This window comes from Pelecanus crispus, chromosome 5 (genome assembly GCF_030463565.1).
Source record: "Pelecanus crispus isolate bPelCri1 chromosome 5, bPelCri1.pri, whole genome shotgun sequence".
NCBI lineage: Eukaryota > Metazoa > Chordata > Aves > Pelecaniformes > Pelecanidae > Pelecanus > Pelecanus crispus.
The window spans coordinates 663393-679746 of NC_134647.1; the positions used below are offsets into that span (position 1 = coordinate 663393).

Below are 16354 nucleotides of genomic sequence, written 5' to 3' on the forward strand. Positions count from 1 at the left end.
GAAACATAACACTGTTTTGTCAGGGAATTACAACTGGCAGCATTGTCATACGCTTCTGTCATCACAAATAGCCTTTTCAAAAACTCAATCTTGATTTTCAAGGTAAACTCTATCTTTGTTTTGCTGGAAGCAAATACTTTTTAGTGAATTTTGTAGCTTTTCTCTTTCTATTTGTCGTAGCAATTGCCAAGAAGTCTGTTAGGCCTAAGGAATTAAGGGGTTTCTCAGTCAGCCCTGAGGCGGTATGAAGCACCATGCCATTCTCAGCCATTCTTTTGGTTTCTGATTTGGAAGTACATCAGGGTATGTCATTATTTCTGAGTCCCAGCTTGCATTTCTCTTCTGGTACCTGCACATGGAATGGGGGCGGGGGAGGCGGGGAAGGTGGAAATGAAAGAGTGAGAAGTACAACAAAGAGAAATTGAAGAGTGCTAACCCTTGTAGATCTACCCTGTCATCCTAACTCTTCTTGCTGGGACAGCAGAGTACTTAGTATAATGCAGAAAAGAGAATATATGATATCTGTTGGAGATGACGTGGAATGAGAGTTGTATTATTACGTGGTGGTGTTATTATTATGTGTTGATAACTGGAACAGGCAGGATAGGTCAGCGTAGCTTCAGTTAGGGCAAGAGGCTGCAAGATCAGGAAATACGGGAAGTCTTATACCAAGGTGTGCTGGGGTTTTCCGTAGGCAAAAGGATACAAGAAATGGCTGGAGCATCATGTTGCCAGTAAGCATAATTGATATCTTTCATAGACTGAGTTGAGGAATGATGATCATATCCAATCACCTTATGTAGGTTGAACTGGTTTATATTATTAACATAAAAGACATTGAGGTGCTGGAGCGTGTCCAGAGCAGGGCAGCGGAGCTGGGGCAGGGTGTGGAGCACAGGGCTGGTGGGGAGCGGCTGAGGGAGCTGGGGGTGTTCAGCCTGGAGAAGAGGAGGCTGAGGGGAGACCTGATCGCTCTGCAGCTCCTGGCAGGAGGGGGCAGGGAGGGGGTGCTGGGCTCTGCTCCCAAGGAACCAGCGACAGGACGAGAGGAAACGGGCTCAAGCTGTGCCAGGGGAGGTTAGGTTGGAAATTAGGAAAAATTTCTTCACGGAAAGGGTGGCCAAGCATTGGAACAGGCTGCCCAGAGAGGTGGTGGAGTCCCCATCCCTGGAGGGGTTCAAAAAACGGGCAGAGGTGGCACCTGGGGACATGGTTTAGTCTGGTCTACCCTTGATTGGTTTAGTGTGGGCTTGGCAGTGTAGGTTAATGGTTGGACTGGATGATCTTAAAGGGCTTTTCCAACCTAAACGAATCTATGATTCTATAATAAGGAGCGTAGTGCCCTGAATACATTCCTCTGTCTTTGAACTTAGTTCATATGCAGGTTCCTATCTCTAGATGTCTAAACCCTTCCTGAAAATCAGTTGCTGAAATTAAGTAAAGGGGTTTTTGTCCTCATACAATTTGTCTGTTAGTGCTTACTTAAAAATCTTACCTGTGATTTTATGTGTCTTCTCCTTCTCTTTGTTTTTTCTATTCTGTATTAACGGTCATCATTTGCATGCATTTTTTTATCGCTGTTAATCCTCCAAAGAATACATGGTTTTCACCAACCCATGAGATGAAGTTAGCCCTAGCCCCTAGCAGTGAGTTTTGCAGCAAGCAGCTGAGGTCCCGAGGGTGGTGGGGAGAAGGGCTGCGCTGGCGCGGGCCAGGAGCTCTGTCTTCTGTCTCCAGCAGTGGCCATAACAATGGAGGAAACACATACGATAATTTCCCTCCCTCCCTCCTGGCTGCTTTCCCTGTCTCCAGCTGCTCCCTGATGCTGATGTGGTTTGTCAATTTAGTAACCCCTCCCCAGGGGCTCTCTCCTTGGGCAGTTGCCCGGTCTGTCCTGAAACGTGTGAAATTCCTGCATCCATCAGCAAGGAGCCCCACCAGCCTTCCACCCGCTGCATGGAGAGCCGTCTCTTTGTTCCAAATCTGGCTCTTGCTCTTGTCAGCCGAAGCCTCCTAGTTCTCACGCTGGAGAGGCAGAATTGATCTCTATCCAGAACTGATCTCTTCGTGACACTCGTGAATTTGACGCTCTCCCATAAATTGTCACTCGTCCATCTGAGTAGCCCCGTCCTGTTCCTTCAGTGCCTGTATGAAAACTTGTGTGAACACAACGAACCTTTGATCGTTACTGTTTCTCTTCTCTTCGCGTATGAAAAGGTTCCTTCCAGAGAGGGAGGGATCAGAACTGCACGTGGGACTATAAACGTATTTTCTGGTTTTTCCTATTCTTTTGGTGCCGTGTCCTGACACTAGACACGTTTGCTTTGCCTTTCAGCTGCTGCTGTGCACTGAGCTGATGCGTCGCAGGCGGGGCGGAGGTGCCCTCTCGGGCGGCGGCACTCAAATTCGGGGCGGAGTGCTTGTTCAGCTGTGCCGTTCATGGCACTCGGCGCTTTCTGTTCCCCAGAGGAGGGTTTCTTGGCCTTTGTGAAAGTTGCTGCGTGCCGTCATCAGCTGTACTACGGCCTGCAGCCACTGGTTCCCGGAAGCCTTGCTTGCTGTCAGCCACGGGCCCTCATTCGCGTGTAGCATCATCAGGAGATGTTGCCGTGCTGCTGTTGGACTGCGGAGCACGACTCACAGGAGGACATTCCCTGCATTTTGCTCTGCAAGCAAAATGGCTTTTTTCTGACACAGGAGAGGAATTTGAAGTTCTGTGCCCCTACCAGGTGTCTGAAGTGAGAGAGGTTTATCTCTGTGAAAGTTGGCAGGCAACAGCTTCTTATAAACGTAGCTGGAAAATAAAAGGGCTGGAGAGTTGTCTGTGCTGCAGTCGCTGCTGACCTTGTACCTCATTACAGATACTCCACTTTACAGCTAGCTGATTGCTTATTAGGAGCAGTACTGCTGGCAGTCCAGCTATGGCAGTTGGGACTCGGTGAAAATTAATAGCAATAGTTATCTCGGAAGCAAAGTAAATACATCTGTATTTCACGGATGTCTTACCTAGACGGGAATGATTTAATTGATGCTGATCATACTGCGTGGGTTAGATGACCTCCCGAGATCCCTCCAAAACCCAGTGTTGTAGCGGCTTCAGCATTCGTGACCAGTACCTGAGCGGGTCCACCTAACACTAGGTTAGGAATGCAGTGTTGGAGTCATGCTCCTGAATTTCAGTGTAATTCAGATGTTCTTGAAAATTGTATTTAAAAAAAAAAAAACGGAAGTCAGCACTTCAAAGATGAGAAAGTGATTCTTGTTCCTGTGTCTAAGAAAACCTGCTCTATCAGCTTTCCGAGCTGGTTGGTGGCTTGTGAGGTTAGCTCGAGTTACCATTTGGAACTTTGGGAAGTGCACTGCTGCAGCAGTTCTCTTCTTAAAGTAGCATTAACGTGTTGGTCGACAGCAGCTGGACATGAGCCAGCAGTGTGCCCAGGTGGCCAAGAAGGCCAACAGCATCCTGGCTTGTGTCAGGAATAGCGTGGCCAGCAGGAGCAGGGAGGTGATTGTCCCCCTGTGCTCGGCGCTGGTGAGGCCGCACCTGGAATGCTGTGTCCAGTTTTGGGCCCCTCGGCACAAGGAGGACATTGGGGTGCTGGAGCGTGTCCAGAGAAGGGCAGCGGAGCTGGGGCAGGGTCTGGAGCACAGGGCTGGTGGGGAGCGGCTGAGGGAGCTGGGGGTGTTCAGCCTGGAGAAGAGGAGGTTGAGGGGAGACCTGATCGCTCTGCAGCTCCTGGCAGGAGGGGGCAGGGAGGGGGTGCTGGGCTCTGCTCCCAAGGAACAGCGATAGGATGAGAGGAAATGGGCTCAAGCTGCGCCAGGGGAGGTTTAGGTTGGAAATTAGGAAAAAATTCATGGAAAGGGTTGTCAAGTATTGGAGCAGGCTGCCCAGGGAAGTGGTTGAGTCCCCATCCCTGGAGGTGTTTAAAAGCCGTGTAGATGTGGTGCTTGGGGACATGGTTTAGTGGTGGACTCGGCAGTGCTGGGTTAATGGTTGGACTCTATGATCTTCAGGGTCCTTTCCAACCTAAATGATTCTATGGTTTGTAACATATGTCATGGTGGGAATTAGAAGCTTGCTGCAAATTCCACCAGTTGTCTTTGAAGAATTGCCCTGGTTTTAGGAACAGAATCCTGTAGAATTTATTCAAATGAAGAATTCAGTGTTTTGGCAATATTTACTTTAAATCCCAATTCCTCGTTTTGCATCCAAAAGCCCTCATCCTTCCAGATAAGCTTCCCTGCTCAGGTTTCACTGCCTTGCTTGAAGCCTTTCTTTCTCACTCAGCTTTGGAAAAGCTTCATGCTTACATGAGGACCACTCATACACTGCTTCCTGTTCCTCAGCAGGCTCTCCATGTCAGCCAAAATGACCTGGGCTGGCACAGACCCAGCCATTTAAGCTAACCTAGGACATCTTAACTCAAGGAGCAATCACTCGCTTGAGCAGCATCGTTGAAGGTTTTGATGGCAGAGTAGGAAAGCAAGGAGCAATGAAAGTGGTAGTCTTCAACCTGCAGTTGAAAGTTATATTCAAATTAGTGTCCGCAGTCTGATTTTTACTATTTCTGTTGTGGGGGCTCCACACCCTCTTGTTCTCCTAGTAAATCTTTCGTTAGCCCATACTGTTCTACAATGTAAATTTTATTCTAAAAAGATCAAAATTGGATTTTCTTTAACTTAATGCTTTTCTTCCTTTATTTGTTCTCACTACCTTGGTTTATGAATGATTGTTATTTTGTTTACTGTATTTGCTCAAACTCTAGGTGAAAAAGTACTGGGCTGAGAAACAGCTCAAGTGGCAAGAACAGGAAGAGAAAGATCTACAACGTCTGGAGGAATTAAGAAAATTAATGGCTGAACAAGCAGCTAAAGACAGAGAAAGGTAAAAGAAGTTAAATGTGAATAGCTGTAGTATCAATAGGAACTTCTTAAAATCTAATTTGCTTTGATCTCCCCTTTCTAAACTAGGATAAATTGAGATAAGTAATTTTTTTTTCTTCCTGTTTGGCAGTTACCCCAGTCTATACACCAAGGTTGCATCATGATTGTATCCTGGATGCAATTTATTTGTTAGTTTGAATTAATTCATATCCATCAAAGTTTTAAACCTCTGTAAGCACTAAACTGTTGTAATCATGATAGGGTACAGACATTAAAACCAGCTTGTTTTGTGATTTTTTTTAATTGTACCTGGGCAATAAGACCTTCTACATTCCCACTTTGCAAAATTATAAATAATCAGGTTTGTTTTGTTTGAGAGGCAAGCGAGAGGAGCACATTAAGCACTTAACAGCCTCCAAGATATTTATTTTTCTTTTAGAGGGTCTTAAACTGCACATCTAGTTTTAGATGCTCTTCACCCGTTTGATGTAATTAAGGACTTCAGCCTGTTAACATTTGAATCCTTGCCAAGTCTTCGTTGCAGAATATGGCCTCTAATGACCTGTTGAAGAAGCATTTGATTTCATAGAGGAATTTCTCTGTCATAGAGGAGCTTTAAAAAACCTGTATGTAGTCTAGTTATAATTGCTCTCAAATGACAGGCTTACTTTTTTTACATAGAGGGAGCCGCCAAATTGCATGGACCAGAAATGTAATTAAAATAGGGTTAAAGTACCGTTGGCATTAGAATATTAAACTCGGTCTTAAGCATTCTGTGGGAATCACTACTTCGATCTTATTTTGTTACAATACCTTGCTGACAGCTACATTTAAATGCCTGTATCCTTATGCTACAAATACATCTATACCTTTCCTTAAACATACCTGCAATGATTTTAGCTCATAGCAAAAGAAACACACATACTTGAATTACTGAGTTTTCAGCAGAACTGATCAGGAAAAAATGATTTTTCTTTAAACCTGTGTACTGCACTATGCCACACAGCTGGGGATGGTCTTTTCTTATGCTAATGAACATTGCAGAATAAAATATAAGGAAATGGCATGGTTCATTGAGGAATGCAGGAAGGAAATAATCACACCTTTGGGCTATTATGAATCAGAAGTCAGTAAATGCTTAGCATTAAGTTTCCTAGAATTGGCGTACTGTACAGAATAAAACAGTTTAAAGAAAAATGCTTACTGTTTGTGGAGATTAATAATTCTTTGAAATTACTTAATGCTTTTCATCTTCAAAGCCTTCAGAAACATTAATCAAAGAAGGGCAGAGAGATGTGACTGTTATTAGGTACTGTAGTGCTACAAGTACGGTATAAGGCATCTTAAAACATGTATTGTACTGAGCTAAGGTAGACACACTGGCATAACGATTTCACTGTGCAGAACTGCAGTCCTGTACAAACTAGTAGTATTCCTACGTTTCACCTGTTGCAGTACATAAATTACTTTTGAGTCTTTGCAGAACTGATCGTGAAAGATGGCACAGGCAGTACCACAGTTCTGACCTGACATGTTTTCAGGCTTTTTGGGGAGAGGAAAAGATTTTTGGATTGTGAGCTGACTGACTATTCCGAGTACAAGGTGTGGCCTGATAGCGCATAGAGTTTCTAATAGGTACAATAAGATCCTAAAAAATAAGTTGCTGTTATCCTGAATTGCTTTTAAAATTAATTTAAAATTAAGTAATCGGGCTTATTAGAAAAAAAAATAATATTATCACAGAGTCACTGTGGTGCTCTGTTTATTCAGCTCTTGCTTTGTAATTGCAAGATGCTGAATAGCCAGAGCTATGACCAGATCAAAGAAAAGGATTAAAGGCACCCGAAACTGGATGTACAATTTCAAGTGACCAAGTCCAAATTTGCTGTCTACAACTCCTCCGCTTGGTGACTGTCTGACAGTGGAGACATTTAACTGGTTGGACATTTCATTTTTTGGCCTGGAAGTTCCTAGGTAGCTGCAGTTTTACGTTGCATGTGTGTCTTAGAACTGTGGTCTTCAGAGCAGCTGGCTACCCCGCACTTGCCTAAGCCCTGGTGGGTTTAAGTTTATGTAAGTTCCCATAGATGTTGATCGAGTAAAAGACGGCGAGGGCAGTGGGTTCAACACAAAGTAAGCAATGCTTTCTGCATTCAGAAACATGGCAGAGGGGAAAAGGATTGTGCTGTGATTCTGCTCCAAGCACAATATCTGTTCTGTATTAATTTTTTTTTCCAACAGTCATTTCATACAAAATTTGTAAAATGGTGTTTAAAAAAATCACAGGGGCTGGGGTAAGAACCTAGGTCTGCCCAGATTCTGTCAACTGCTGCAACTTTTTTGCTTTTTTCTACTCCCATTCATTTTGTATTGTTTGCTGATAGTGGTCCAGCTATTAAAACAGGGGTGGAGGTGCCCTTACCTAGACTATTGAATATTCTCGCTGGGTGTGATGCTTGCTGATAATGCAGAAAATGCAGATTTGAACTCGTTCAGGCTAAGAACCTGAGTCTAAAACTGCCTGGACAAGAGCTCTGATTACTGGTGTGTATCATAAAAGGTCTGGGCTGGCCACATTTGAAAAGGAAAGGAGAGAGTTCTGATCTTTTTTTTTTTTTTTTTTTTAAATAAAAATTAAAGGTTTAGTAGATGACAGCTCCAGAGAGGGAAATACTCCAGAAACACAGCAGGTACTAGATAAATGGTGTGCGTACTCCTTACTGGCATTCAGCAGGACTTAACCCCATTAAGCTGGGGTAGCTGGTGGGACTACTTCGCGGGTAAGAAGTTAGTGCTGGCAAGATACGTTTGCAGGTGGCCCATTGAAAGTAGAGATGTAAGCATGGATGTGCATCTACTGCAGTTGGTCCTTTATACCTACATAGGATCACACATTCAGCTCTTCTGAATGTCCTGAGTTAGGTCTGCATGCCTATGTCTTTAGGACGCTGAATTATAAGCTCTCTTTTAATGTGGTATCAAGAACTACAAACTGCATTTAAGTCTTACTGTGCTTCAAGAATTAGCATCTAAAAGGGCAGATGTCTGTCTGCTAACAGTCCACTTCTCCCTTTTTTTAATCTATGCAGAGAATTTCAGTCAGGTCCTCCATCGAGTCCCTTAGGTATGGAATGGATTGAACATACACAAAATATTCTAAAAGAACATTCCCCTCCCAAAGCAATAGAATTTGCATTAATGTTGCAGGGTGAGAATTAAATTGGCATGAAATTGTGCAAATATTTTCACTCGCTACCTATGAGAAATAGATTGGCACAGTTCTGTTCTCCTGTAAGTGGGAAACATTTGCAAGCGTTTTAACCCAGCACCTGCACTGCTGCCAGTCCTGGCCCTGAATTCAAAGGGCAGGGAGGGGAGAGTCGGGAGGAAAGGATTGCTCTGTGCAAGAATTTTATCTGACTAACCGTCAGAAAGAGCAGTGGCAGCTGTTTGCCATGCATCTCTGTTTATCGCATGCCAGGGGTGAAGGTGCTTACGTATCGCATCTCTCCCTTCCCTTGTGCTCTTTGCAGCAGCTCCTTGCTGGGCATGCGTGCAAATAGCCCTTCCTCTCTCCCCTCTTGCCCCACCCCAGCGTTTTCCCCTTCCTGAAGCGCAGCTCTCGCCAACTGCCCCAGAACTCTCCCACGCTCTCCAGTTGGTGCTCCACGTTGAAGGGACGCAGAACAGAAAGAATCCGGAAAAACTGGACAAATGTTTGGGTGTTAAAGCATTCACAAGGCTGGGCGAGCGAGAGGGCTCTTGGTGGAGCCGATGCGCACAGCAGCTTTGCTTCCAGCTTGTGCTGTTACGTTTACGAATGTCTTAGGGCTGAGGCTGGGTAGGCTGTGCACCTCGACGGAGCCGCAGCGCTTTGACTGCAGTGTAAATCAGCAAAGGATCTGGCCCGTCAGCTTTGCCATGGGAACCGGTGGCTGCTTCTGAAATGCTCAAGTCAGTGTGTAAAACACTTTCTGTCCCAGCTGCCTCGTGCCGTGGTGACATGGTGCATCGATTCAGCCTGTCACGGGTGGAAGCGCAAGCAGACCTTCTCAGCCATGTAGGTCATGCTTTCTACTTTTCACATGAGGTTTATTCAGCTGGCAACAGTGAACAGGATAAGTTGGTGATACAGGGCAAAAACCCTATCTATATTATAACCCAATTTTTAAAAAGTTTTGCTAAAGCTGTCATAATAAACATAGTAGTTCATTATTTCCTATTGAATATTTATGAGACGGTGTCTGAAAGCAGAGTTTTAATGAAATTATGCTTATCAAAAATTACGTAAGTGGGTACCCACAATACTTCAAAAAGGTAGCTTTACTGAAACTAATCAGCTAAGCTCATTTTTCAGCTGGTGATTTATTAAAATTGTTACTTACTGTGGTACTTAGTCAAAATTGAGTATTAAGACATTTTAATTTTAAGCTTTTCTATAAAATTAAGTTTACTTTGAAGAAATAGTAGCTGAAATATTACTAAGTATAATAGAGTGAAAGAGAGTTAACAACTTTATTTGGATGTGGACACTGTGAAATCGAAGCTCAAGTAAACATTTAAAGCCAAGTATAAAAAGTATTGGAAGAATGTTCCAAATAGGAACACAATGTACAGTTGAATATGTATTTACAAGGTTCTCTGCCTTCCCTGAGTGTAGATTTCATAGCTCTGCCATTGCCCTCTGACAATGAAATTTAATCTTTGTTAATTCTGGCCTTGGTCTCTCCAGCATGAGCAAGATGATGATCTCCTTAGGAAAACAGAGTCATGAAAACATGAACCTTCTTCTTAGGAGCAACAAATGCTGCATCGAGATGCTAAGTCTTTGCTCTGCCTTGGTCTTCCTGGCAGTTACTTGGGCAATCAGTTGCAATCCCTTACGCCTACTCAAACTGTGTATGGAAATGCCATAAGGTGTTTCCACTTAGCAGTGATTTACATTCCGATGTACATGAAAACTTCTGCAGTAGAGACAAAGTATTTGAAATCAGGCCTGGGTGAGTGCCCCTCAGTTTTCCTTCTTGGTAATTTACAGAAGTTTCCAGGGTACTGAATTTAATATTTGATAACACTGGAGTATTTTAGAACTTGTATTATAGTAGTCAGCTCAAGCAGAGTGAGAGGTTTTCAATATAATATAATTTTTGTCATTTTTTGAGAAAAATATGAATATCTGCTTTTTATTAAGTTTTCTTCATATAAGAGGAAGATTAGGCTTTCTCCCTGGGACAAAATTACCTCTGAAGATTACTGTTGTAAGCATTCATCTGCCTAAACTACAATGGCTACAGTAAGAAACGGAAAGCCTCCCTGGGGCATCCTTTGTACCCCTCTCTTGGGACAAATTTGTTTGTCCTGATAATTGTTATTGGATTACTGATGCAGTGGTCTTTTCTAGCTACCAGCATAACTATATGATTAGTTCTGATTTTTGCAGTTGATAGCACGTTATAGACTCCTTTGAGCTTACTAAAATTTTGAGGGTAAGAAGGTAAAAATACATGTTTTATTATAGTTGAAGCAGCTCTTTCTTCTCTGTTTCTCTAAAGGCAAGTTAAAATTTGAAGGGCAAAAGAAGGATAATTCTCTGAATGCAAAGCATGGCAATGGCAACTCCTACATAAGGACTGAAAGTGACAAACCAAAGAATACCTTACAGCTCCATAAGAAACAGTTTGGCAGTGGACTGAGGGTTATTAGGAAATATGGTCGTGGTAGTGCTATCGGGGCTATACAAACCTATTGCAAAAAGTTGACCAGCAAAAATAATGCTGTAAGTAAAGTTTCAGGATTATTTGTGCTAACCTCCAGTTTTTTCCTTTTGAAGAAGGATGTAATTCTCAAGTTTTCTTGCTTCTTCCAGTAACAAGGTTGGGAGTCATGTATTTCTTTTAATGGAAAGGGGTACAGGAAAGAGTTGTTCTGCCATACACAGATGTCAGAGAACATTTCTCCTTGGCAAAGAAAATGGGTAAAAAAAAGAGTAACAGGGCTATATAAAGCATGCTAGAGAAAATCTGTGTTCTGGAAATGAAATCTGAAAGGCTAGCCAAGTTGTTTAAAAAAAAACAAAACAAAACAAAAAAACCCAAAATAAATTAAAAAATATAATTCCCCAAACTCTCCTTCCCCAAAGACCCCAAACCAAAAAACTCCAACAAAAATAACACATGCAAATGAAAAAGCCTCTTTTGCATTTTTCAGGTGTTTTGATGAATGACTATATTATTATTAGGTGGATATAGAAAACATCAGACTAGCTTTCAAAGTGAAGTATCATAACGGAGATTTAAAATTACACTTGGCCAATGTTTTTTCCATTTGTATGTATGCTGTTTTGCAGAGTAAAGTTTAGACAAGCATTACTAGAAAAACGGTTGCTGGAGAAAAAGGAACTGGCCCTTCAAGCAGCACGTGAAAAAAAGGAAAAAGAGAAATGCCTTGAAGCACTCCAACAACAGGTGGCTTTATTTCCTGTATATAGTATTTTCATATACAGTAATGATACCAACACATACTGTCATATTACATGAAAGATAAAGAGAACAATCTATCAAAAGCAAATAAATGAAGAAGTTAAAATGTACTTTTGGTCTGACTTTAACAGTAGTTCTGTCATGTTAGAAATCCTGTGTGCTTTGTAACTCTGACAACAGGAACATTATGATGTTAAATTGTGCTGTAGAAGCTGTTGATGTCTGAAAATAGATAGATACAATTTTTTCTGCGTTGGATGTGGTTTCTCGTTTTCTTTGATTTTTTTGGTTTTGTTTTTTTAATAATCTTAAGTCTGCCTTGAGTCTTAAGCAAGATTTAAGAGTAATTTAAATTCTGAAAACTTACAGACCTTGGGCAACTTTTCCTCAGAGAGAGATTTAACTCTCTGTGAAACTTTTGCACATTATTTTAAAAAGGACATCTCAGAAAATGCCTTGGTTTTTTTTTTTTTCCCTACTGCTGACTTTTGAAGGAGTAATTTTACCTTCATTTATATTTTTGTATCTGATCTCCCTGTTTTTTTCTCCAAAGATTAAAAGGAAAAATCTGGGGTTCACATTGTTTACACTCCAGGCACTGCAGCCTAAATGTGCAGCCAAAGGAAAATAAGGGAGAGAGAAAAGGTGCTCTTCAAACCCTTTTGATTTTGGATAATTTAAACAGCACTAATACAGCAGCTCTCTCCGCGGGACTACCCGTGCTTGAAAACACGGTATTTGATGCAGCCTTGACCTCACCTTCAGCATGTCCTTTGGCTTCAGGATGAACCATCCCCGTACAGTATGCATGCCAGTGAAATCCTTCCTTAGTCTCTTGCGGACTCTTTGTGGCCTTGTAAGTGCTTTCACTTCAGCATTTGGGTGTACAAAGTCAAGAAGAAAGGAAAATATGACAGAGGTCAAATACTCCAAGCCATCTTCTGTGGGAGAGCTGAGCATAACAGGAATAAATCAACCTAAGGGATCATTGGGCTGTTATTTCAGTCATTTTTTTTTAAACTGTTGAACTCAGGCTCATTTCCAGTCAATAATGCTTTATTTTTAATAATCTGATTCAATTCAATATTTTGCAGTATTAACAGTGTTATTTTAGGTTGTCAATGCATTTTTAATAATAACTCTATTTTGTCTCTTCTAAGTTATTGGTTGAATTGCATTGTCTTTTGCATCAGATTTTACAAGAGGCTGGTTGAGAGTCATGATCTGCTGGTCTCTTCTGACCCAATTCTCTTACCAAAGTAGAAAATGCTTCTAGAACGGCCTTTGACCAGGATGGTAGAGTTCCCACTTCATTACATTTTTCTAACCAATATTTATTCTCTGTGTTTCACACTAGCAACATACTACTTCATGGTTGTATGTGGGGGGAAAAAAAAAAAATTTAGTAAAGTCATCCAGTCTGTATATTTTGACAGCCTGTGAATACAAAGATGACATTTTATTAAAGAGTTGGGGGAAAAAAAAAAAGCATACACAATTTTTTTTTGGTTTCAGCCATTCAGATGGCGTCCTGACATTGATTATTTTGCTTATACAACTGTCTGTCTTTTCCAAAGTATTATTAACCTATATCTGAATATTTTAACACAAAGAAGCAATGAAAAAAGGTTGACTCTTGCACAATATAGTGTCTGAGAGAATCTTTGATACTGATACACAGGAAATTACATAGTTAAAACAGACGCACTTAAGTAAAAAACACAAAGAATTATGTTATTTGTGGCATATCACTCAATGTTATTGCCCATGACTCTGTAGAAATTGTGAACTACCGATCTGAACACTTTTGTTTCCATCAGAAGATAAAGGAGAAAGTGTTTGGATTTCCATGAATTGTGGGTATTGCTAAATTACGAGTCTGCTGGTTCCTTTTGGTGACTGGTTTTGAACATCAGAGCTGATGCCGATCTCTGCTGGAGAGCTGAGGATGCTATTGCTTCTCTCACAGTATCCTTGCCGAGGGTGAGCGCTGACATCCTTCACGGCCAGGACTACACGCCACTGCTAGGGTGCAAAGATCTGCAGTGCAGATATTTGGGAAGTGCTGTTTTCTGGTAGCCTAAAGCTTAGCGTGAGCTTATTTCTTACCAGGGGTATGATGAGGTGGCAACATAAGCTCTCCCTTCATGGAAATGCTGTCCAGCTTTCACGTTTATGTTTTCAAGGACTGACAATTGGTATTGCCAATATGCAGGTTATTCTGTGTTACGCCTGCCCACATAGCAGGCAGTTGTCCACTTTACAGCAGTTCTGGGCACGCACAGTGCTGTATTGAGTCCGGCCAATTAAATTGTCTCCATTGGTAAACACGGAAAAAATCTCCCAGGTTGTTATTCTCTGTCAAAGTGGTTTACTCTGGATTCAAGTTTTAAGGTTTACAGCTTTTATGGATACAAGGTGGTTTAAGACAACTTTTGAAATTTTTAAACCGGGTAAATGATTGTGTTCTCAAAGGATGTGTTATTGATGATAACCTTTTCTCACCGTAGGCCTACATAGATAGGGTAACCGTTATTTTCATATCATGTATTTTAGGTTGCCGTTGTTGCCAAGTTAGATCCAGCTAGAGTAGTGGCTGATACGGTGTCATCTAAAGCTCGGATGGGCATTGGAACCAAAGAAGAGTTTGATCTTCAGAAGCCACTGTTTAAGTTGCATACATACAGTGAACAGCAGGTAATTGTCTGTAATCATGCCACATAGGTTATTACACGCACATGCATCTTAACAGCGACATATGATAGTAATATTAATAATATAGCCTAAATAGCAATATTAACAGTAGAACATAGAATATAATGCCTGTAAAAATAAAAACAATAGGTGTACTAGGTGAGGTAATCTCTCTGACCCACTGTAGGTGCTGGAGGAGCACAGGAGTGGGCCACAACGGTCCATTCAGGCGCAGCGCAGGTGTGCCGGGCTCTCCCCGGACAGCATCTCCCCGTGCCAGCGCTGGAGAGGGGCCGCTGGGCCGTTCCGGGGCTTGCCGGGCGCTTTGGCCCATCTGTTTGCTTTTTGTTCATTGCAAAGCTCACCCCTTTCACATTTATTTAAGAGAGTGCCTCCTTTTCACCTGCTCCAGTTAGTGTTGTACTAAGTATTTGAAGTGAATTGACTCAGCATAAAAGTCCTCCTGACTGTATACAAACCAGCTATGTCACAGGTAACTTAATTAGGGGTATTCTTTTTTCTGGGAAGATGAGGCACAGCACAAATCTCTTCATAAGCTGAAAATTAGTATCTTGACTGTCTTTACACTATTGCTGGATTGAAGATCAGTTCGGATGTGACATGCAAGGGCTAAAGGAGAAGAAACCAGTGAGGTGTAAATAAAGTAGGAAACTGAAGTAACTATACTCCTTGTGGTCAGGTCACTCAGATTGCTGAGGATGGTGCTAGCTCAGTTTCAAATGGAATTAAGCAACATAGGGGAGGATTTTTTTGATTACCTTACTGTTCCCCATCTGCTCAATCTATGCACTTGAAATTATTCTCTCTCTGAAAATAATGTTTACAGAAAGAGAAGTGCTATGATATAATTTGATGGCATCAAAGCTTTCTTTTAGCACTGAATAAGCTGAAATTTAATGATGTCTGTAACTAAGCTTGTCCAGCACTTCCCATTTTAAGACATTTTAAAGCTTCTCAGTTTGGTAAAGGAGAGATGTGGTACAAGAGATGTAGTTATTGTTTGGCTATTAAAATTTACCCAAATCTGACCAATGTGTAATGTTCTGAGAAGCCTTAACTTAAAAATGCTCTGAACATGTGTATTTGGGATTGGTACCTGAATTCTCAGAATATTCCTCCTGTTTGGACTCCAAACAGGTTTTAGTACTGCTCAGACTGCAATAAGTGATTCTGGCCAAGCATATGAGCATGCTCCATCCCAGAGCTGCTGTGGTTACGGATAATGTTCCAGTGCTGCTCTTCCCAGCAGCTCTGGGCACTGTGGTAGGTGCTGCTGGAACTGAAGGCAACGTGACACTCTGGGACTTTCACTGCTCCCCCACTGTAGCCCATGGAAGAAGGATTTGAAAGACGCTTACAAATTTTGTCAAATAACCTTTTGACAAATTTTAGAAGTAATTTCCTTGGGCACCAATTGTTGTTATGTAAAATGGAAGTGGTTCTGCCATGTAGTCACAAGGCAACGCTGTGAGAAAAAACATGAATGTGTTTGAAGCACTCGGATTCCATAGAAACAAACAGGAAGGGATTAAAAGTCTTGTGCTGAAAGCAGGGCTGTGTTGATGTGGAGCATTAGAGAAGTCAGCCACTCTTCAAGGAGCAGACCGAATTAAAAGTCACTCGGTTTCTCACCTACCCTTTGAGTTTTGCAGAGGAATGACAACCAGGGCTCTTTGTTAAAATAGTTTGTGATCATTAATATTACAAAGGATAATATCAAGATATGTGCAGTGAGATAAGGCTTGTTCACTGTAGAGTTTCTCAGCTTTTGAAGGCTTTATTTTATGACCATAATTTTCTAACCGTCTTTTAAAACTTTTTAAATATATACATCCACAGGTAACCTGTAAGATACACTGTGTGTGTGAGGAAAGTATTGCTTTCTTTCTGTTTATCATTGCTGTCATTTATTTTAACAGATCATTTCTGACCCTAGACTTCGTGTTGAGCTAGCTCTTCGAGAAGCTGGACTTCATAAAACACTTTATGCAAGAGAGATTTTACCAAAAATTCCTCCACTGAAGCTTCCAAGAAGAGATATGGAATCTACAGCTTTTAAAATGTAGAGCCCCTCTCATATCAGGAGTAGAGAAGCTTCAGGGGTGTTGGCTGGCCTATAATGTGAAAACCTTAAATAAATTTCCCTTAGGCTGACTTAGTGTATGCAGTCATTCAAAAAACCAACATGCCTTTCTCATGCATTGCTATGCCATTTTACACCTGCCTTGGTGCAGGTTTTACAGAGGTTTGGTGGGCTGTTGTAGTATAATTTC

The 16354-nt window shown here is 41.7% G+C and overlaps 1 protein-coding gene across 1 annotated transcript in view; it reads left to right on the forward strand.

Moving 5' to 3' along the window:
- Positions 1–16147, forward strand: part of CCDC148 (coiled-coil domain containing 148) — a 62752-nt gene extending 46605 nt beyond the window's left edge. Inside the window, exons 11-14 of the mRNA XM_009483030.1 lie at positions 4770–4888; positions 11234–11351; positions 13923–14063; positions 16001–16147. Of these exons, the coding sequence (XP_009481305.1) occupies positions 4770–4888; positions 11234–11351; positions 13923–14063; positions 16001–16147 (525 nt within the window). The remainder of the gene's footprint in view (positions 1–4769; positions 4889–11233; positions 11352–13922; positions 14064–16000) is intronic.
- The last annotated feature ends 207 nt before the right edge of the window (positions 16148–16354 follow it).